Source organism: Leucoraja erinacea, chromosome 2 (genome assembly GCF_028641065.1).
Source record: "Leucoraja erinacea ecotype New England chromosome 2, Leri_hhj_1, whole genome shotgun sequence".
Classification (NCBI taxonomy): domain Eukaryota; kingdom Metazoa; phylum Chordata; class Chondrichthyes; order Rajiformes; family Rajidae; genus Leucoraja; species Leucoraja erinaceus.
The window spans coordinates 113,581,491-113,605,529 of NC_073378.1; the positions used below are offsets into that span (position 1 = coordinate 113,581,491).

At 42.7% G+C, this 24,039-nt stretch overlaps 1 protein-coding gene across 4 annotated transcripts in view; it reads right to left on the bottom strand.

Moving 5' to 3' along the window:
- LOC129714375 (5'-AMP-activated protein kinase subunit gamma-2) overlaps window positions 1-24,039 on the bottom strand; it is a 376,688-nt gene that overhangs the window by 288,492 nt on the left and 64,157 nt on the right. The window contains exon 1 of one of the 4 annotated variants that reach the window (XM_055663965.1): window positions 7,222-8,074. The exons of the other annotated variants lie outside the window; for them this stretch is intronic. Within the exon in view, the coding sequence (XP_055519940.1) occupies window positions 7,222-7,224 (3 nt within the window). The 5' untranslated portion in view covers window positions 7,225-8,074. Of the gene's footprint in view, window positions 1-7,221; window positions 8,075-24,039 lie in introns of those variants that run through there. 4 annotated transcript variants of the gene reach the window in all.

Sequence of the window (24,039 nt, forward strand, 5' to 3'; positions counted from 1 at the left end):
AATAAAAGAAATAAGGAAGGAATAGAGAAATAAAAAGACAAAAAAGAAAGAAAAAAAGTGATGATATACCTGCCTCGCATCCCTCCCCACCCATCACCCAACCCGTAATTAGATTTAACTCCATAATTGTGTTGTACCATACTATCCTTGTGATAAATCAATGAATGGTGTCCATGTCTTCGAACAATGCTCTGTAGTAAATAGTGTCTTTCAATTTCAAGCCAATACACCCACGCCACCATTTGCAGTAAGAAGTGCCTTTCAACTTCAAGCCAAAGCACCCAAGCCACCATTTGCAGTAAGAAGTGCCTTTCAACTTCAAGCCAAAGCACCCAAGCCACCATTTGCAGTAAGTAGTGCCTTTCAACTTCAAGCCAAAGCGCCCAAGCCACCATTTGCAGTAAGTAGTGCCTTTCAACTTCAAGCCAAAGAACCCAAGCCACCGTTTGCAGTAAGTAGTGCCTTTCAACTTCAAGCCAAAGCACCCAAACAACCATTTGCAGGCAGTGCATTTTTACTTCAAACAAACCATATTTTCATTTTCAAACCACATTAAGGGGACTCACTGTTGTGTAGACATTTGTTCAGTATTATTCAGAGCTCAGAGAGACGTGACCCTTGGCTGCATCCATCTTGCAGAGACTGAGTGAGGCCCACCACTTCCTGGTTTTATAGTCCCTCCCCCTCCCTCCAGCAGGGGCAGCAGAGAGAATGGTGAATGTTTAAAAAACATGACTATCTCTTTGATTTGTCACCGATGGGAAACATCCTCCACACCCGTAAGGCGGAGGGGGGCTCTGAGCGAGGTGGCTAAAAATGACGGCCGTAGGTGGCGGCGTTCTATCGGAAATCGCAGCACAGAGGGCCAAAAGAGGTCAAGATCAGAGTTTTAGTAATATAGATGTGTTCTTCAAATTTATTGGAGAGAGAAGAATCGCGCCTATATTAAAAGGCGAACAATCCTTGCCATAGAGGGAGTACAGAGAAGGTTAACCAGACTGATTCATGGGATGTCAGGACTTTCATATGAGTAAGACTGGATAGACTCGGCTTGTACTCGCTAGAATTTAGAAGATTGAGGGGGGATCTTACAGAAACTTACAAAATTCTTAAGGGGTTGGACAGGCTAGATGAAGGAAGATTGTTCCCGATGTTGGGGAAGTCCAGGACAAGGGGTCACAGTTTAAGGATAAGGAGGAAGTCTTTTAGGACCGAGATGAGAAAAACATTTTTTACACAGGGAGTGGTGAATCTGTGGAATTCTCTGCCACAGAAGGTAGTTAAGGCCATTTCATTGGCTATATTTAAGAGGGAGTTATATGTGGCCCTTGTGGCTTAAGGGATCAGGGGTTATGGAGAGAAGGCAGGTACAGGATACTGAGTTGGATGATCAGCCATGATCATATTGAATGGTGGTGCAGGCTCGAATTGACGAATGGCCTACTCCTGCACCTATTTTCTATGTTTCTATGTTTCTATCCTCTCTCTCCATTATTAACCAATTTGCCTGTTGGCCTGTATTGTCCAGCCAGTCGATTACATTTTTAATATTCGTTGCCCAGTAATAGTATAAGAAGTTGGGGAGAGCCAATCCACCGGTTTCTTTGGGCTTACATCAATGCCGTTTATGAATTCTACGTGTTTTATAATCCCAAATAAAGTTTGTAATCAGAGAATCAAGTTTTTTTTAAAGGAATTTAGGAAGATATATCGGTATTGATTGGAATAAATACAGGATTTATGGAAGATCATCTTTATAACATTTATTCTGCCTGTTAGAGACATCGGAAGTGTTTTCCACAATTAAACAAGGGCGTTTAATTTAGTAACTAAAGGAGGAAAGTTTGCGTTGAATAGAGAGGTATATTTTCTGGTTACCTGAACACCCAGATATTTGAATTTTTCCGTAGCAATTCTGAAAGGGAATTTTAAAAGGCGTGTCGGCTCTTGAGGTTTTATTGACATAATTTCACTTTTGTTCCAGTTTATTATCTATCCTGAAAAGGAGCCGAATTCCTCTATAAGATTTAATATATTTGGAATGCTAACTTGGGAACTGGTGATATATAATAATACATCATGTGCATATAATGATATTTTATTATTGGAGTATTTAGAATTATAGCCGTGAATGTTCGGATGTACTCTTATACTTTCCGCTAGAGGTTCATTCGCAAGGGCAAATAACAAGGGTGATAATGCACATCCCTGTCTTTTACCCCTGGATAACTGAAATTTAGGTGAGAGTATATGGTTAGTCAGTGTTCTGGCAGTCGGCTTATCATATAACAGTTATATCCATGAGATAAAATATTCTCCCAACTGAAATTTTTGCAAAACTGTGAAAAGATATTTACATTCTACTTGATCTGCTTTTTCTGCATCTAATGAAATAATTGATAAGTCTTCTTTTATAGTTCTGTGTGAGTACATTATGTTAAAAAGGCGTCTCAAATTATTAAACAAATATCCCTTGGGTATGAATCCCGCTTGATCCAAGTGTATTAATGTATTAACATATTTACTTAATCTTCTTGCCAAAGTTTTCGCTAATATTTTCTGATCTGTATTTAACAGTGCGATTGCTCTGTATGATCCCGGGTCTTCCAGATCTTTATCTTTTTTGGGTATAAGTGTGATAGTTGATTCAGCTAGTGTTTGTGGTAATGTCTGTTCTTTAAATGCGTATGTATAAAGGTTGTATAAACGTGGGGAAATTACCTCATAAAATCTTTTATTAAATTCGTTACTAAACCTGTCTGGTCCTAGTGTTTTGCCGTTCTTCAATGAATTGATTGTCTCTTCTATTTCTTTATTTGAAATTTGTGCTCCTAATTCCTCTTGTTCCAGCGGATCAAGTGTTGGAAGATTACAGTTATCAAGAAAGTTTGTAATTTTTCTCCTTTCTGTTGATGTTTTGGATGTATATACATTTTGATAAAATTGGGCAAATCTTTCATTAATGTCTTTTGGAAGTGTTAACAATTCACCTTTATCTGATTTGATTATTTGGATAGTATGGTCCTTTTCAACTTTTCTCAACTGGCGTGCTATAAGTTTGTGTGGTTTGTCACCAAATTCATAATTTTCCTGTTTAGTAATTTGAAATAATCTGATAACTCTTGCAGATAGAATTTGATTTAGCTTAAATTTTAATACTGCTATCTTGTTATGTTTATCTATAGTCGGATCTATCGCGTTTTCTAAGTCAAGTTGTCTGATCTATTCTTCTAATTGCAATTGTTCCATCCTATTCTTTTTGTTTTGATATGCTTGAAATGAAATGATAGAACCTCTAATAAAAGCCTTAAAAGATTCCCATAATAACGAGGGCGAAATACCTGGGGTATCATTGGTCTCAAAAAAGATGGAAATCTGTTGTTTTAAATATTTACAACAATCTGGATTATTTAGTATTTGAGGATTAAACCTCCAGAACGATTTTTTATTAAACATTCCTTCTAGTTTTAAGGAGAATGTTAGCGGGGAATGATTGGAAATAGAACTATTATGGTATTTGGGATTAATTGTGAAAGGTATTAATTTAGTGTCCACTAGAAAATAGTCAATACGTGTATAGGTTTTATGTACTGATGAGTAGAAGGAGTATTCTCTTCCAGATGTGTTTGCAATCCTCCATATATCTGTTATATTTGTATTTCTTATATACATAGAAACATAGAAATTAGGTGCAGGAGTAGGCCATTCGGCCCTTCGAGCCTGCACCGCCATTCAATATGATCATGGCTGATCATCCAACTCAGTATCCCGTACCTGCCTTCTCTCCATATCCCCTGATCCCCTTAGCCACAAGGGCCACATCCAACTCCCTCTTAAATATAGCCAATGAACTGGCCTCAACTACCCTCTGTGGCAGAGAGTTCCAGAGATTCACCACTCTCTGTGTATATAGTATTTAAGAGTTCGCTGGATTTTGATTTAAAATGCGCAGGACTTAAAAAAAGACGGTAAAGGATAAGTAGAATGCCATGGCTCTGTTTGACTAGCAGGGCTACTGAATTCTCACTGAACACGTTGGCTAGTGGTACATTAAAACTGCGTGTTTAATGTACACCGTTTATATGTATTTATAAGGGGGAATTTGATAGAACATGTTTTTTTACATAAAAAGATATATAAAAGTTGCAAATAAGATGGTCGACAAACTCGCATGCATTCATGTCTAGACATTCTTATCAGAGATAGATTGGAATGTAAGCGGATAGACTGTTCAAGGCCCTCGTGTTTATTAAGAGAATAAAGAAATGCTCCGAGCTTTCATATGTGACCCTTAGTTTGGTGGGATACATTATACCATATCTCAGGTCTGGAATGTCTCTAAGAATCGGACGAGTCTCCGTGAAACGAGGTCGTTTTCTCCTTCAAACACCAGGTTTCTTCTGATTGTCACATTCTTCATGATGTCTTCAAGAACTGCTATGTCGTTAAGTTTCAGGATAATCTGTCTTGGTGGAGCTCTAATCCCTGATCGAACTCTCTGGACTCGATGTGCTACATCAACTTTAGGTCTCTCAGGCAGATTAAATACCTGTTGAAGTAAGTTGGCAGTGAAAACCCAAGGGTCTTTTCCACTTTCCTTCCCTTCTTTCACTCCAACAATTCTTACATTTTGGCGTCTGGACCGGGCTTCAAGGTCTAGGCATTTGTCAGTCATTCTGACCAGTTGCCCAGAAACACGGTCTAGGTCTTCCTTCATTCTTTGCATTATATCAGACATGTCCGTAGTTGTATCTTCCAGATCTTTAATAGCTTTGGGGGTTTTTTTTGAAGTGAGGAGAACGGGCTCCAAATTTTTGCTGAGATCTTCTTTAACCCGTTTGATTTCTTCTTGCAAAACGGTGTTTACCTCTTCAATGCGATCTTGTAGAATATCAATTTTTCCACAAATTTCCTTATTCCCGACATCCATTCTTGTTTCTAACTTTCCCAGCTGAGTAGTCAGCTGATTAGTCAGAATATCACCAAAGTCCTTTGCCATAGCTTGTCTTAAAGATTGTTCTTGTTCTTTTATATTTTCTTCCATAGTAACAATAACTCCTTCTCCTTCAGATTCCTCCTCAGATTCTTCAGAGGTTGTTTTCTCTGACTCTTGAACGACCTGCAGTCGGGTTCTTTGTCTTGTCTGAGGTGGAGTCGGTAAAGTCCGTTTTTTCATTTATAAATACTGGTATCCAGTCGGTATACGGCGATTTCTGATGACGTCACTTACGCAAAGTCGGGCAACTAAGTTACAGAGAAAGGTTGAACAAGTTAGGGCTTTATTCTTTGGAGCGCAGAAGGTTAAGGGGGGACTTGATAGAGGTTTTTAAAATGATGAGAGGGATAGACAGAGTTGATGTGGAAAAGCTTTTCCCACTGAGAGTAGGGAAGATTCAAACAAGGGGACATGACATGAGAATTAAGGGACTGAAGTTTAGGGGTAACATGAGGGGGAACTTCTTTACTCAGAGAGTGGTAGCTGTGTGGAATGAGCTTCCAGTGAAGGTGTTGGAGGCAGGTTCGTTTTTATCATTTAAAAATAAATTGGATAGTTATATGGATGGGAAGGGAATGGAGGGTTATGGTCTGAGCGCAGGTATATGGGACTAGGGGAGATTATGTGTTTGGCACGGACTAGAAGGGTCGAGATGGCCTGTTTCCGTGCTGTAATTGTTATATGGCTATATGGTTATATCTGCCGGTAGGTATTTTTAAAATCGGTCCAGTTTACCTTTTCAGGCGTTTTAGTGCGTTTTAGCGCATTTAAGGAGCGGAGCTAAAACGGGCACCCTCTTCCTACTCCATGGCGCCACCGGAAGTCCCCTGTTTTTCCTAATCCCTAGTAAGATATATCAACAAATATTTATATTGAAGGCACCTAGCTTTGAATCCTTCATTTGCCAGCAACCCCAATAAAAGTGATATGAACTTCTCTCTGGCTAATCTTTCATAATTAAAATGACTTCTATTTGGTCACATAATCTAAGAAAGCAAGAATTCTAGACAACAATCGATGCAGTACTGGAATTAAGCACTTTCTCATTTTTAGCAGTTATACAAGATGGTGGCAAGTCCACATTTAGAGCATTGTGTTCAGTTTTGGGCACCATGTTAGAGGAAGATGTTGTCAAGCTGGAAAGAGTGCAGAGAAGATTTAAGAGGATTTTGCCAGGATCCAAGGGCCTGAGCTATAGGGAGAGGTTGAGCAGACTAGGACACAATTCCTTGGAGCGCAGGAGGATGTGGGGTGATCTTATAGAGGTGTACAAAAATCATGAGAGGAATAGATCGGATGTACACACCGAGTCTCCCTCCCAGTGTAGGGGAATCGAGAACCAGTGGACATGGGTTTAAGGTGAAGGGGGAAAGATTTAATATGAATCTGATGGGTAACTTTTTCACATAAAGGGTGGTGGGTGTACAGAACGTGCTGCCACAGGAGGTTATTGAGGCAGGGACCATCGCAACGTTTAAGAAACATTTAGACAGGTACATGGATTGGAGAGGTTTAGAGGGATATGGGACAAACGCAGGCAAGTGGGACTAGCATAGTTGGGGCATGCATGTTGGTCAGTGTGGGAAAGATGGACCGAAGGGCCTGTTTCCATGCTGCATGATTCTATGCATTTGTACAGAAGTGTCTGCACAAAAATGAATGCTCATTACATTCAACAAAGTTTTGTAACAGGAAATAAATCAGTGCAACCACATACTCGCTGGCATTAGACCAGCGATCCTCTGTGTTGCTACAGTTTGTACCGAATTTGTTGCATACACACCACACACACCCCATGGCTAAAACAAATACCTTAACCAGCACCAAATAAAAAGCATAGCACAACATTCACTGCACCACACAGACTTTTTTTGTTGGGTTTATTTTCCAACTTAGTTTCAGTAATCTATTTATCAGATGAGCACTTTGCATTTCTGTTTTGAGTAAGCAGAAGTAAAAGCAACTATTGCAAAATAAGGTCAATAGGATCAATTGCATCATAACACACAATGCGAAAACCAATCATTCCGAATGTGTGCATAAGTGCCATAGGGTTGGAGAGGTTTACTGAAAAGTCTCAGCGTACACAGCAAAAACCTCAAGACACAGGGTGAAAGTCCCACACAAGGTAGTGGCCACCCAGTCTATTCAGATTTTCAAAATCACAAGCGAACACTTTTTTTAAATGTGGCTGCCTGTATGGCTAACTTTCAGCGAGAACTTACCATGGAAGCGCTTGGGTTCAGTTTTTGCCCAGGAGAAGGTTAGCGACAATTCTACGTGGAAAAGCTGCTAAAGTACAGTACATGAAAGCAATCCTCAAGGGTGGCGGGGGAAAAGCTGTGCTCTTTTAAATGCTAGTTGTGATCGAGCCAGTGTTCTTTCCCAGGACAGCTCCTCGGTTGTTAAAGCAGGCCGCCAAAGCCCAAGACGTCCTGCTTTAGAGACCAGAGGAGTTTACAGACAGCTTTGAAAAGAGCACAGAAGAATTCTTCACAGCAGCTGCTTCATGGAATTCCTCGCATTCCCCAGAACCAAAAGAACAAACTTTTGTGTGTTTAAAATGCAGGGGCCGTCCATGTACACCCAGAGCTCCACTCTGGAGGCAAAGTCTAGATCCTTCCAGCATTCTGAATCTCAAAACATCAGGGAGAAATTGATGAGAAAAGTAAGGTAAAAAAAAAACATGGATTAAATGTAGGATGGAGACGGGAGGGACTGATTACAAGACAAAGTGCTGGAGTAATTCGGCGGGTTAGGCAGCAGCTCCGGTTAGGCTACGTTTCGGGTCGGGACCCTTCTTCAGACTGATTGTTGGGGGCAACATTTCAGTACTTTTACGGCCATTGATACTTCTGGCTAAGTTTTATTCCAAAATATCGGATCAGCTCGCGTCTCTGGAGTATTGAGCTAAAAACAACATGAATGAGGAAGTCAATGAGTCTGGTACCATCTGCTGTGCGAAATGAACAGATGACATTTTGGGTTACGATCCTTCCTCTTGAGTCAAAATGTCGTCTGTCCATTTACTTTCACGAACTTTAGCCTTTAGAGGTACAGCACAGAAAAAGGCTCTTTAGCCCACCGGGTCTGCTCCGACCAGCGATCACCCCAACACGAGCACACACACACACTCGGGACAACTTACAATTTTACCAAAGCCATTTAACCTACAAACCTGTACGTCGTTGGAGTGTGGGTGGAAACAGGAGTACCTGTACCCGGTGAAAAACCCACGCAGTCACGGGGAGAACGTACAAACTCTGTACATGCAGCACCCATAGAACACGGGTCTCTGGGGCTGTAAGGCAGCAACTCCAACATTCCGCCGCTAAGCCGCCCCAAATTCTGAGAACTTTTTCCGCACAGAAGAAGCTTTATGGAACGAGCTGACAGAGAAGGTAATTAAGACAAGTCATATAACATTTTAATGATATTTGGACAGGTACATGGACATAAAGATTGGGAGGGATATGGGCCAAATAGAGGGATATTGGGCAGCAGGGACCAGTGTGGATGGGGCAGCTTGGTCAGCATAGGCAAGTTGGGCCGAAAGGCCTGTATATAGAAACATAGAAATTAGGTGCAGGAGTAGGCCATTAGGCCCTTCGAGCCTGCACCGCCATTTAATATGATCATGGCTGATCATCCAACTCATTATCCCGTACCTGCCTTCTCTCCATACCCCCTGATCCCCTTAGCCAAGGGCCAAATCCAACTCCCTCTTAAATATAGCCAATGAACTGGCCTCAACTACCCTCTGTGGCAGAGAGTTCCAGAGATTCACCACTCTCTGTGTGAAAAAAGTTCTTCTCATCTCGTGGATATGTGCTGTATGACCATATCACATTTGTAATCCGATACCACTAATGAAAAAAAGTTATCTTATCTACACTGCAGTTATTTCCCAGGGTGCACAAATATTGTTCTGTTGGTCTAATTAGTAGTTATGCCACGAAAAGTCAATTGCAGATACTGGTTCTGCATCTGCATCTGCAGTTCTTTCTTGCATTTTGTCCGCTCCACTGCGAAATCAAGGTATGTCTAGTTTGAAGAAGTTCTCCTCCTCTCTCCGACCAGAGTTCAGAAATCAGTCTGAAGGGTCTCGACCCAAAACGTCACCCATTCCTTCTCTCCAGAGATGCCGTCTGTCCCGCTGAATTACTCCAGCGTTTTGTGTCTACCTTTGATGAAATTTCAATTGGTGCACACACAGTGTTACAATTTGGAGAACATTGACAGGGAGATGAGTTTAGTTTAGTTTATTGCTCAGTGAAAAGCATTTTGATGCGTGCTATCCAGTCAGCGGAACGACTATGCATGATTATAATCTAGCTGCCCACTGTGTACAGACAGAGGATAATAGGAATAACGTTCAGTGCAAGATAAAGTGCAGTAAAGTCCGATTAAAGATAGTCCGAGGGTCTCCAAAGAGGTAGTTCAGGACCGCTCTATAGTTGATGAAGGCTCTCTAGTTGGTGAGTCTTCAACTCACAACATTACCCTTTTCACAGGTGCTGTCCAACCTGAGCATTTCCACCATTTTCTGTTTTTATTGCAATGTTAAAAAAAAGTGTCATGATTCCCATTACTAAGACAGGGAAGGAATACTAGAACCGTTCGACATAATATTCCAAAAGTGTCAACATTTAATGTTATTTCTATGTTTTAGTTTTCACTCGAGGAAAAGAGACAAAAGAAGAGAGGTTTCAAAAAGTTAGTTTACTCTAAACTCGCACAGCAATTTATTTTCGGAACAGACTGCCAGAGAAAGTGATGGAATCAGAGACAATTACTTTAGCGATACTGTGCGGAAACAGGTTCTCTAGGCCACCGAGTCTGTACCAACCAGCAATCGCTCCACACACTAGTTCTATCCCACAGTATAGGCAATTTACAATTTTGCAGAAGATTCAGATTCAGATTCAATCTTTATTGTCATTGTGCAGTGTACAGTACAGAGACAACGAAATGCAGTTAGCATCTCACCCAGAAGAGCGAACATAGAATAATGAACAGTAAAATAAAATATATATATGTAAGGAAGCCAATTAACCTACAAACCTGGGGTACACAAAAATGCTGGAGAAACTCAGCGGGTGCAGCAGCGAAGGAAATAGGCAACGTTTCGGGCCGAAACCCTTCTTCAGACTGATAGGGGGTGGCTGGGAGAAGGAAGGAAATAGGAGTAGGATGAGCCCGAGGGCTGAGGGATGGGAGGAGACAGCATCCTTCGCTCCATAGATGCTGCTGCACCCGCTGAGTTTCTCCAGCATTTTTGTGTACCTTCGATTTTCCAGCATCTGCAGTTCCTTCTTAAACTCTTAACCTACAAACCTGTACGTCTTTGGAATATGGGAGGAAACCAGAGCACCCGGAGTAAACCTACATGATCATATGGAGAACGTACAAACTCCGTACAGACTGCACCCGTAGTCAGGATCGAACCCGGGTCTCTGGCGCTGTACCGCAACGCCACCATGACTTAGAAAGATAGTCCTAATGTGGGCAAATGGGATTCGTGAAGAGGGGATCAAATGAACATGGCGGGCTAAAGAAACCAGTTTCTGTGCTGCATAACTCTATGTAGAGCATCAAAAGTGAGGATTAGATAATGTTGAGAGGAGAAGCAAGAGACTGCAGATGCTGGAATCATCAGCAAAATCTGCTGGATGGTTAACAGTGCAGGCAAAGTATTTCAGTTTGAGTTTGACCCATTTTTAATTGTATAAAGGATAATTAAGTACCTTATCTACAAAAACAAAGCAAGTATTTCCACAACCTCATCGTGCTGGTTACTATGGCAACAACTCTTTACAGGGACACTTCTCTATATTCTTTTGAAATGGTGCCTATTTAAGAGGGAAATAAAACTAAACATCTATTTTTCACAAACCTTTGAACCAAGACAAAAACTTTGAGTGCCCTATGGTGCAATATCACTCAACATTTGCAACTTTTGTTTACTCAAGAAAAAAAACAGATTGTTGGTGTAACTCAGCGGGTCAGGCAGCAACTATGGACTCTTCAGACTGAAACTACATTTTGGGTCTTGTCTGACTGACCCTCTCAGTCTGAAGATGGGACTCAACCCAAAACATCACCTCTTCCTTCTCTCCAGAGCTGCTGCCTGGCCCACTGAGTTACTCCAGCATTTTGTGTCTAAGCTTGTTTCATATGCTGTATAACTCTGGACTACCTGCCCAGTGACCACCATGCTAAATCACCCCTTATAAGGAGCATTATGGCCATTATTGCCACTATGAGTAATCAACTTTTTTCAAGCACTATTTATGAATCTCTGCACAAATGTCTGCCAAAGTCAGAGGTTAGGCCAGATCATTGGCTAAATTAGGTAGGAAAGACCCTGTGGCTGAGGGGATGGTCAAAGACAAGGCAGGTACGGGATCTGATCATGTGTTTAAGAAGGATCATGCAGAATGGCGGAGAATCGAAGGTACACAAAAAAGCTGGAGAAAATTTCAGTGGGTATGCAACAAACATCAAGCACTATTTATGAGCAGCACAAATGTCCAAAATTCAGGCTATTTCCTTCGCTCCATAGATGCTGCTGCACCCGCTGAGTTTCTCCAGCTTTTTTGAGCATCTTATCATGGTTGTGTCAGACAAAGTAGCAAGAAAAGTAGGTGAACATGTGGGTCTCCATATTCCCGAGAAATAGGCTCAAATAGCAGCAGAATGAGAAAAGATTGTATAAAAACAATGCAATTCCTAGTCACCTGGCTACTTTACTGGAGAAAGATAAGGTGGCATCTGGGCTGAGTGGAAAAGGTTATAAAGGAAATAGAGGAATAAAACTGAGGCCATGTTAAACTTTTTTTTAATTAAAAAAATATATATATATATTTATTAGAAGTAATGTACCATCCAGCGATATAAGCCAAAAATAACATAACACATTTCCTGTACCACTTCTTGTTTTAAACTTTAAAAATAAGGGAAATAGAGTTAGATAGGATAGTAAATGCGTGAAAAAGTGATCAAGAGACACCGGTAGAAATGTAAAACCTGAAGAAGAGATAAAAAGAAAATCAGAGGAAAAAAAAAAGAAAATGGAGAAAAATAGAAACAAAAGATATAAGAAAGTAAACTAAGACAAATGGGATATACCTACTTTGTATCTTTATACACCCCTCACCAGGTCCTGAAACCATTTATTTTCAAAGTTATGTTGCACCCTATATTTGTAATAAGTCGATAAATGGAGACCAAATATTTTGGAAATGGTCTGCTTTGCCTGCTAGGAGGAATCTCATGTCTTCCAGGTGTAACATTTTGCGGCCATGTTAAAATTAAACGCGCTTAGGAGAGGCCATGTTAAACTTGAAAGCACGCACCACCAGACTCAGGAACGCTTTCTTCCCCTCTGTTATCAGGGTTCTGAATTGTCCTTCCGTAAGATAGGGTACTGTCTAATTCACCTCTACCCCACTGTAGACATTGGACTTTTGTCTATGGAGCTCATGTGCTACAATGCTGAGAACTTTATAATGCACTCTATGCATCTTCCCCTTTGCTCTATCTATTGTACTGATCTGCTTACAAAGGATGCAAAACAAAGCTTATCAGTGTTCTTCAGTAGATGTGATAATAATAAATCTAAACCATAAATGGCCCAGCGGCAGAGTTGCTGCCTCACAGCTAGTGCACGGGTGATTGTTGCTCAGCGTAGACTCGGCAAGCCGAATGCTCTGTTTCTATGCTGCATTTCTACACCAAACTTAATGGTCGATAGTAAATCCATATTAAATAAATCTCAGCATGTTTAATATTGCTTCTGAAAATCAACCCACCATGCCCAGCAAAATTACTTGTTAATTTTCTCGTTTTGAGTGGCATCAAACCAGAAGAATTGGGTGTCTCAACTCTCAATACCAGTGTTAGTTGATCAAACACGGAACAAGCCTGATACCAGCAGAGGCGTAGAGAAGATAACCCACACCAACCACAACCTCAGAACAACACATTGCTGCAAAACCCAAATTCAGTTCAGGCTCTTTACAACCATTTAATGTTTGTGACTGCCCATCGGAACATTTGTTGGAAATCACTTGCGTTATGATGCAGCACAGGAATAGGCCCTTTGGCCCTTACTGTCCATGCCGATCATACTGCTAGGTTAAATTAATCCTCTCTGTTTGCACATGGCCCACATCCCTCCATATCTGTGTACCTGTAAAAGCCTCCTAAATCTACTCCTATAGCTACTGTCATATCTGTCACCACCACCATCCCTGGCAGCCCGTTCCAGACCCCCACCACCCTCCTTGTAGAGAAAAATAACTTGCCCCCCACATCTCCTCTAAACTTTGCCCCTCTCACTTTAAAGCTGTGCTCTCTAGTTTTTGACATTTCCACCCTGAGATAAAGGATCTGACTGTCCAGCCTAACTGTGCCTCACACAATTGCATATATATTTTTACAATGTCCCCCAAACTCTGACGCTCCAGTGAAAATAATCCAAGTTTGTCCAAACTCCCATTGAAGCTACCGTACCCTTAATCCAAACAGCCTTCTAATAGACCATATAGAGGCGAGGGGGGCAGGAGGGAGTGGAAAGAGGAACCTACAAACATGCACGTCTTTTCGGGATGTGGGAGGAAACTGGAGCACCTGGGCGAAACCGGCACAGTTGCAGGGAAAGAGTGTAAACTCTACACAGACAGTGATGCAGCGGTCGTGTTGCTGCCTTGCAGCATCAGGGACCCAGGTTTGATCCTGACTATGGGTGCTATCTGTGTGGAGTTTGCACGTTCTCCCTGTGACTGTGTGGGGTTTCTCCAGGTGCTCCGGTTTTCTCCCATACTCCATAGATGTGCGGGTCCAAGGAAGGCAATGACTGGAGGCCCGCAGCAACCGGGGGCTTGCCTGGACCGTACAACTCATTACACCTAGAGTGCAGAGTAGACCGTGAAAATGGCACCAAAACCTGGCAAGTCGGCTGAGTAGACGATTTCTGTACACTTTTCTAATCGGGGATGTGCTTGGGTAGGAAATACTTTACTGGACTGTAAGAAAATAATTGAATTGTGCGTTTGCACATGTGACAATAAAAGTACCTTTGAATCTTTTTTAGGTTAATTGATGTACTTGGTTAACATGCTGTATCTCTACAACTGAATATATTAAAACTAAAACTTGCCCCCTTGTTTTTCCTGTCATCCACACATACAAGGGGCAATCTACAGCAGACGGTTGACCAATAGGTCAGTGAATGAGGGCAAGCCAGAGCAGTCAAAGTGAACACCACACGGTCACAGGGAATATACATGCAGTTCGCACAGACAGTGCCGGAGATCAGGATAGAACCAGAGTCATTGGAGCTGTGCGGCAGTGGACTAACTAACTAGCAGTGGGCGGCATAGTGGCACAGCGGTAGACTTGCTGCTTTACAACGCCAGAGCCACGGGTTCAATCCTGACGACGGGTGCTGTCTGTGTGGAGTTAGCATGTTCTTCTCCGTGATCTGCGTGGGGTTTTCCCCAGGAGCTCCGCTTTCCTCTCACACTCCAAACACGTACAGATTTGTAGGCTAATTGCCGTGGTGACATGGTAAATTGTCCCTAGTGGGTGTCGATTGGCCTGTTTCCATGCTGTATCTCTAAACTCATTCAGCGTTGGGAGTTTGGCAAACTGTGCTCACTGGACTATTCACGGAGGAGACTCCGACATTTTCAGTTGTCAATTGTGATATTGCTTCCATTTGAGCAAAGTTCATTGCTTGCTTCAGCTTGGGACGATGCTGATAAAGGTTTATACCTGCAGAGCTGAGACAACAAAAGAACACACAGCCCTTATCTTTCAAAAGATAAAAACCAGTGTGTTTGCTCCAGCTGACTCATTACTTTGAGCCACTTGAATGTGTTGTGAAAGGCACACAGCCAACCAGAGCTTCCATTTCCAACTCCATAAACTCCTAACTCCCTCCTTTCCTCATTCCCATCCCCTCCGTAAACCTGCCTCCCCTCTCCAAACCACATTTAAAAATTAACCAGATTCTTACGCAGGCTAAAAATCGAAGGACACAGAGCCTTGCAAACTATCACATCTGCGTTTGTACATAAGGTCAGTGAAATGGCAAATATCCCAAAGCATATTTTTAGAAAATATTCTCATTTTCTTTGTATTGCTAGACTCCGTTTCAGACGTGGAGGTTGCAAGAAGGTGCCAGAATGTGCACTCTATGTACCCTGTTCCAGAAGAGAAGCTATTGGACTCTTTTATATATATATATAGCATATAGTAATTTGACTGGATAGCATGCTGAAAAAGCTTTTCACTGAATCTCAGTACATGTGACACTAGCCAACACTACAATATCTTGGGTAAGAAGGAACTGCGATTGCTGGTTTATACCGAAGATAGACACAAAATGCTGGAGTAACTCAGTGGGTCAGGCAGCTTCTCGGGAGAAGAAGAATAGGTGTAGTTTTGGGTCAGAAGCCTTCTTCAGACTGAAAGATAGATGGGGGGGGGGGGGGGGGGGGGGGGGGGGGGGGGGGGGGGGGGGGGGGACGGGGGCGGGACTGGAGGCAAGAAGGCAGGGTGGAGGGATGCAGGAGTTACTTGAAATTAGAGAAATCAATGTTTATACCACTGTGTTGTAAGCTGCCCAAGTGAAATACGAGGTGCTGTTCCTCCAATTTATGTGTGGCCTCACTCTGACAGTGGAGGAGGCCCAGGACAGAAAGGTCATTATGGATATGGGAGGGAGAGTCAAGGTGTTTGGCAACCGGCAGATCACCTAGGCCAAGGCGGATTTCATAAAATATATTCACTTGCAACCAAGATTACGTTTGGCATGTCTGAGCCTAAACAGCACTTCCTCTGAAAAACCACACATCTCCAACAAGAGAGAAATGCGAATTTTACTCATCGAGTCGAGCATCATCTGTGGAAAGGGAAACCATGTTCAACCTGTTGATGTCACAGATTAAAGGCCTTTCATCAGGGTAGAGAGAGAAAGAAGGTTGGTCTAAGTGTCAGAGAAGCTCAGGTAAAGGAATGAGTGGACCGTGTGAAAGAGACCAACAGAAAACCCGCAGATAGGGACAGAAAGCTTCTTCAAGGGAAGCATTTCTAGAACATGTAAAAGCGAAAGAACAGGCCATTCAGCCCATCCTGCAGCAATCATGATGCCAATCTAAACTAATCCTATCTCCCTGCACATTGTATTGTATTGTATTGTATATCTTTATTGTCATTTCCTGAGTATTCACATACCCAGAGGAAACAAAAAAATGTTGCTCAACCAGTGTCCATTCAGTGTGCATTAAAAATAAATAGAAATAAAAATACATATATCATGAACAAATTTAACACTCTACTAAACATTCAACAGGCGTTCCGATCGGCAGCGGCACAACAGTGGCTCTGCTGCAGTGTGTCCAGGTTGGTGGTTGGTGCGTGATACTTTGGCAGGGGGCAAAGTCCGTTTATCAGTCTTATAGCCTGCGGGAAGAAGCTGAGGAGCATCCTGCTGGTTTTGCAGCTAATGCTCCTGTACCTCTTCCCAGATGGCAGGATGGAGAATATGTGATGCGATGGGTGGTAGGGGTCTTTGATGATGGAGATGGCTCTGCTGATACATCTCTTCCTGTATAAGTCCAGCAGGAAAGGGAGTGGGGCACCAATAATCCTGCTGGCGGTCTTCACAATCCTGTCTAGTTGGTGCCGTTCGTACGCCTTGCAGCTCCCGAACCAGGAAGTGATGCCGTAGGTCAATGTGCTCTCGATTGTCCCCCTATAAAAAGTCCGTAGGTGTGTAGTGGGGAGACCTGCTTTCCGTAGTCTTCGGAGAGGGTGTAGTCGCTGCTGGGCTCTCTTGACCAGTGCTGTGGTGTTGGCCGTGGATGTCAGGTCATCTGACAGGTGTAGTCCTAGGAACTTCACGCTGCTGACCCTTTCCACATCAGCTCCATCGATGTGCAGAGGTGTATGGTGTTGTTTCCCCGCCCTCCTGAAGTCAACCACCATCTCCTTAGTTTTTACCACGTTGAGAATGAGGTTGTGGGATTTGCACCAACCTGTGAGCAGCTCCACCTCCATCCTGTACGCCGATTCATCATTGTCACTGATGAGACCCACCACTGTTGTGTCATCAGCGAACTTGTTGATGAAGTTGTTGTTGAGTCTAGCAGTACAGTCGTGTGTCAGCAGACTAAACAGCAGGGGGCTTAGGACATGCACCGTATCCCTTTAATCCCTGCTAGTTCATATGTCTTGTCGAAAAATGCCTGTTAAATTAAGCTAACATATCCATTTTATCCTGGGTGTTATCTCAGATAACCTGTCCTGGGCCCAGCATTTAGGTGCAATCACGAAGGCGATGGTGATGCACTACACAAAGCATCCTGACTGGTTGCATCGTGACTTGCTACAGCAAATCCAATGCACAGGAATGCAAGAGGCTGCAGAGAGTGGCAAAGCCCACCCCAGCATCTGGACCATTTAGATTAGTCACTGCCTCAAGGCAGTACCATCCATAATCAAGGATCTCCACCATCCAGGCCATGCCACCTTTTAGCTCATACCATCGGGCAGTAGGTAAAGATGCCTAAAGTCCCACACCACCAGGTTCAGGAATGGCTATTTCCGACAACCACCATGTTCTTAAAGCAACCGGCACAATCCCAATCCGACCTTGGTAACACCTCTTACACTACCAAAGACTTTTATTTTCTAGCTGTATTTTGCACTTTATGCTATAATGTATTTTTACTGTCTTGCAGAAACCAGTGCTGAAGTTTAGTGTGATTTACTTTTGTGTGTTTGTCCTAGTCTAGAAAGCTAGAAGTCAAGCTGGAAAGGGTGCAGAGAAGATTTACGAGGATGTTGCCAGGACTCATGGGCCTGAGCTATAGGGACAGGTTGAGTAGTCTGGGACTCTATTCCTTGAAACGCAGGAGGATGAAGGGTGATCTTATAGAGGAGTACAAAATCATGAGAGGAATAGTTCGGGTAAACGCACAAGAATCTCTTACCCAGAGTAGGGGAAATCGAGACCCAAGGACATAGGTTTAAGGTGAGTGGGGAAAGATTTAATATGAAGACGAGGAGGTACATTTTTTACACAATGGTGGTGGGTGTCTGAAACAAGCTGCCGGAGGAGATAATTGGCCGGTAAGGGCAAGTTGGGCCGAAGGGCCTGTTTCCACACTGTATCACTATGACTCAATACCTATGACAATGAGCCTACACTATCGCTGGAAGCATGATTTTCATTGTGCATGTATCTGTATTGTACTGTTGCATATGGTGATAAACTCAGCATCATTTGAACATCACCCCTGAAATTTTATTCCAGGCACCGACAACTCTAAATCAAGAAGTTGACCTCCTCTAGGTATGCTTACCTTGATACATCTTTGCCCCTCTCACTGGTGGGATCTCCAATGGTCTCCTACACTCTGTTCACCCATTTCACTTTCACCACTTTCTCGGTTACTGAGACTAACACGCTTCCTCTATTGTGTACGAAAGAATTGCAGATGCTGGTTTATGCCAGAGACACAAAGTGTTGGAGTAACTCAGCGGGTCAGGCAGCATCTCCAAAGGAAAAAAAAGATGGGTGACGTTTCGGGTCGGAACCCTTCTTCAGACTGCTTTTTATTGGAGAAGGGGTTATCACGAGGTGGTGAGGACTCCTTCACACAGAAAAAGGCATGGAGGCGGAGTCGATGGAAGAAAAGCTCTAGGGCATGGAGGGCCTGGAACTTGTAGAGGTGGGGCGGAGGGGTACAAAGGTGAGGCCTCGGTTGAGGACAGTGTTCTGTATCGGAAAGGAGGAGTTCGGAGGGGGGGGGGAGATGGTTAAAACACAACAATGATGAGGGTTGGTCAGACGGGGAGGGGAGTGGACAGAGGTTCAGGTGAGCTACTGCAAAACCAGTACAAGCAGTCTGAAGAAGGGTTCCGACACAAAACATCGCCCACACTTTCTCTCTTTCTCAGATCTGATGAAACGGACTCGAAACATTAACTGGTTTCTCTTCTCATAGATACTGCTTGGCTGGATGGGTTAGTCGAGCGCTTCCGTTTTGATATCTAAGTCAAGCATCTGCCGTTTTATTTGTTTGTAAGATTGCCTACATTTAAGTTGCGCGCAATGTTGAATCTGCAAGGCATGCAAGGCAAAGGCAAGTTTATTTGTATAGCACCTCTCAACAACAAGGTAATTCAAAGTGCTTTACATAAAACATTATAAGCATTGGAAAGAAACACATATGAAATGACATTTAGATGTAAAACGATTATTAGATTATTCAGATTAAAAAATCACAAAATTAAAAGCAATCAAATAAAATATTTAAAATAGAATAAAACCAGGAATTGAAGTTACAGTGCAATATAGGTAATTAATAAATTGTATTGTTTACTGAAAGGCAGCGGCAAACAGAAAAGTCTTCAGTCTAGATTTAAAAGAGCTGAGAGTTGCAGCAGACCTGCAGTTTTCTGGGAGTTTGTTCCAGATATGTGGTGCATAAAAACTAAATGCTGCCTCTCCATGTTTAGTTCTGACTCTGGGGACACAGAGCAGACCTGTCCCAGACGATCTGAGAGGTCTGGGTGGTTTGTAGCTAAGCAGAAGATCATAAATGTATTTTGGCCCTAAACCATTTAGTGCTTTGTAAACCAACAGTAGTATTTTGAAATCAATTCTTTGAAAGACAGGAAGCCAGTGTAAAGACCTCAGAATTGGAGTAATGTGATCTACCTTTTTGGTCTTAGTGAGGACCCGAGCAGCAGCGTTCTGAATTAACTGCAAACTGTAGTCATACAGTGCGGAAACAGGCCCTTCGGCCCAACTTGCCCACAACGACCAACATATCACATCCACACTCTGTCCTATCCATGTGTCTGTCTGTCTTAAATGTTGCAATAGTCCCTACCTCAACAACCTCATCTGGCAGTTCCATCCATACACCAGCCACCCTTTGCAGGAAAAAGTTACCCCTCAGGTTTCTACTAAGTTTCCCCCCCCTCACCTTAAGCCTATGCCCTCTGGTTCTCGATTACTCTGGGCGTCTACCTGATCTATTCCCCTCATGGGTTTATACAACACAAACATGCCATACTGCCAAAAGAGGTTCAATTTATCCAACAGACCACACCCCCCCCCCCTTAAGCAGCAAACTATTTTAGACTTCAGAGATACAGCGCTGAAACAAGCCCTTCAGCCCACCGAGCCCATGCTGACCAGCAATCACCCCGTACACCAACACTCGCCTACCCACTTGGGACAATTTAACCAAAGACAATTAACCTACAATCTGTACATTGTTGGAGTGTGGGACGAAACTGAGAAAACCCACGCTGTCACAGGGAGAACGTAAAAACTCCACACACATGGTCCATAGTCGAGATTGAACGCGGGTCTCTGGCATTGCAAGGCAGCAGCTCCATCGCAGTGCCACCCACTATTATTGAATCTGCACTATAAACTATGTGGCACAATCAAGTGCCATTTATGTCACCTTTCTAACAACAAAAACTAGATTTTTTTCTCTTAAGATTCTGAAAGCTTCTAGCAAAATGGCTTTCCTGTGTAAAGATACCCTTCCAAAGGTATGGTGTCCAGAACTATTCAGGGCACTTCAGCAAGAGTTAAAATTGTGCTTTTTATAGCTGAGATTTATTTTCACCCGTTCAGATTCCAATCCCAAATATTAAGACCTTCATTTCTGTTTGTTTTTTTTTTCCTGATTTTCTAGGTGGGTCCATGACATTTTCAAAACATACTTAGTCCCACAAGTCTCTTTCAATTAATTGCCTTTGTCTAGCCTTTTACTATTTTTCAATGATTCTGATTTATAATTTTGGACTCTTTGGACTTTATGTAGATACAGCATGGAAACAGGCCCTTCGGCCCACCGAGTCTGCATCGACCAGCGATCACTCCCGTACACTAGCGCTTTCCTACACTCTACAGACAATTGTACAATTTTTACCAAAGCCGATTAACCTACAAACATGCATGTCTTTGGAGTGTGGGAGGAAACCGGAGCACCAGGAGAAAACCCACTTGGTCACAGGGACAACGTTCAAACTTTGTACAGACAGCACCCGTAGTCAGGCTTTGGCATTGTAAGGCAGCAAGCCACTGTGCCGCCACTCATTCAATCTCGTTGTATCATTGTAATTTAACACTTCCGCGACCACGACCTGGAAAGCCATAATTTTGGTTTGTCATTATCATGCTGGAATATTTAGCCTTCTCTCCCTTTGCAGATACATCCTTAATATGGATGTAACACCAATTCATTCTTAACAAAAATGTGCCCACACAATATTTTCCACTTACCATCTCCCGCTGCTTGGCTAATTTCTTAACAGATCCAAAACTTAACTTCCATTCCTCAAGCTTACATTTCAGCTTTCAGTCACTTGTGAGGACCTTTGATTAAACGTCGTTTGGAAGTTGCACCGAAATGTAATCCGTAGTTATGCCAGCACAATGTGTCCATAGACATTCTGTTATCCACTTTGTCATATCTCCAAATACTTGATTAGTGTCTGAGGATTTGGCAATAACTACTTGCCTCAGGTGACTGATTTTCCATCAACACAAGATACCTAATATTCCATTTCAACAGAACATAGATTTCATGGCTTGAACGATCAACTATCATTGATTCGGCAAGAGCACAGCAACTGAAATAGCCTCATTTATGGATTTCTTGTATCATATTTAACAAATCTAAAAGCATAATGACACAGAACGAAGTGATGCGCAGTCCTTATATTGACAAGGTCTCTAATACAGTATAATCTTTTGTTTTGTATAGAGACTCAGAGAGGCCTTCAGCACACCGAGTCTGGGCCGACCAACAATCAACCGTATGTTCTCAGTTAGGAGCAATTTTACTGTCTGAAAAAGGGTCTCGACCCAAAACGTCACCCATTCCTTCGCTCCATAGATGCTGCCTCACCCGCTGAGTTTCTCCAGCATTTTGTCTACCAGCAATTTTACAGAGATCAATTAACCTACAAAACTTGTAAACTCGTGTCTCTGGTGCTGCAAGGCAGCGACTCTACCAGCTGCGTCACTGTGCCACCCAAATTCTTTCATTATCTTACATAACCAATGTTTTATTTTAATTAATTTTTAGGTATGTTGGCATGACCGGCAAGGCCAGCATTTATTGTCCATCCCTAAATGCCTTTGAGAAGGGAGTGATGAGCATCTTCTTGAATTGATGCAGTTTGATTGATTGATTGATACAGCATGGAAACAGGCACTTTGGCCAATCGAGTACATTCTGACAATCATCATACTCGTTCTGTAATGCCCCACTATCGCATCCACTTTCTACACTCTAAGGGGGAATTTAGAAAGGCCAATTACCCTACAAACCTGCAGGGGAAACCCTTGTGGTCACAGGGAGAACATGCAAACTCCAAACAGGCAGCATTCAATCAAACCAGTGTCTCGGGTGCTGTGAGGCAGCAGCTCTACCAGCTGTGCCTCTGTTCCGTTGCCAAAGATACTATCGTGGTACTGCTGAGCAAGGAGTTCAAGATTTGGCCCCAACGATAAAGGATCACAGTACAGCGACAAAATAGTTTGCAACATGGAGGGGGTGGGGAAGCAGGTCGTGGAGACCTGCCCTGATCTTTCTTGCTGGTAGAGGTCTCTGGTTTGGAAGGTGCTACGAATGTAGAACGGATAAATATTTGCAATTGACTTTGCAGTCTCCATTCAGCAGTGCAATAGAGAATATGCATTTCAGGGGCGATATATGGAGTGCCAGTGAAGCAGGCCGCTTTGTCCAAGATGGTGCCGAGCTCTTGAATGGCGTTGGGGATTCGGGCGTTTAGGCAAATAAAGAGCATTCCTTCACATTCCTGCATTGTGCCTTGCCATTGACAGAATAGAATTAGGGCAGCACAGAGGCATGGCAGTAGAGTTGCTGCTTACAGCACCGGAGACCCAGACGACTACGGGTGCTGTCTGTACAAAGTTTGTACGTTCTCCCCGTGACCACGTGGGTTTTCTCAGGGTGCTCCGGTTTCCTCCCACACTCCAAAGACGTGCAGGTTTGGAGGTTAATTGACTTTGATAAAAATTGTATAAATTGTCCGTAGTGTGTAGTATAGTGCTAGCGCACGGGGATCGGTGGTCGGCGCGGACTCAGTGGGCCAAAGGGCCTGTTTCCGCACTGTATCCATAAACTAAACTAGCTTTGGGATGTTGGCGCAGCAGTAGAGTTGCCACTTAATGGATGTGTTCACTAACCCAAACATGACGGTGGATGTCAATCAATAGAAAAGTCAAACAAACATGTCCATTGATTGTTATTAGGCTGTTATGCATGAGCTCGATGCAACATTTCCTCTTGTGTAAAGAAAATACTTTGTAAAGGGCCATTCACAACCGCAAGACAACATACAACCAATGCTTTGCAACCAATAAGGTAGTTACAATTAATATGTAGGAACAGAGAAACTAATTTATACATAATAGGATCCCATGAACAGCGACAAGTTAATGAACAGATAAATCAGTTTTAGTCGAGGAATAAATATTTTAGCCAAGAGATACAACTTTAGAAACAGATGCTGGTTTACAAAAAGGGGTAAAGTGCTGAAGTAACTCAGCAGGTCTGGCAGCATCTCTGGAGAACACAGATAGGTGACATTTCAGTTTGGAGAAAGGTCCCAACCCAAAATGTCAAATGTATACTTCAAGCTGCCTCGGTAAAGTATATCAGATTATAAATCACCCGTGGTTACTGACACAGAGCCTCTCTGCAATTCAGGTTACCCAAAGGTATAGCTCTTTTTCATCCTACTGCCTATTTTAAGAAGAGCTTGAGCAATTTTTGACAAAATGGTGATGTATTAAATGGAATGTGATTTGGCAGTTTGAGGACGTCACCAATAGGGTAGGAAATGTAACAAAAGACCGCAGCTGCTGGTTTACCAAGGTAAAGCACATAGTACTGGAGTAACTCAGCGGGTCGGGCAACATCTCAGAACATGGATAGGTGACTTTTTGAGTCATAGAAACATAGAAATTA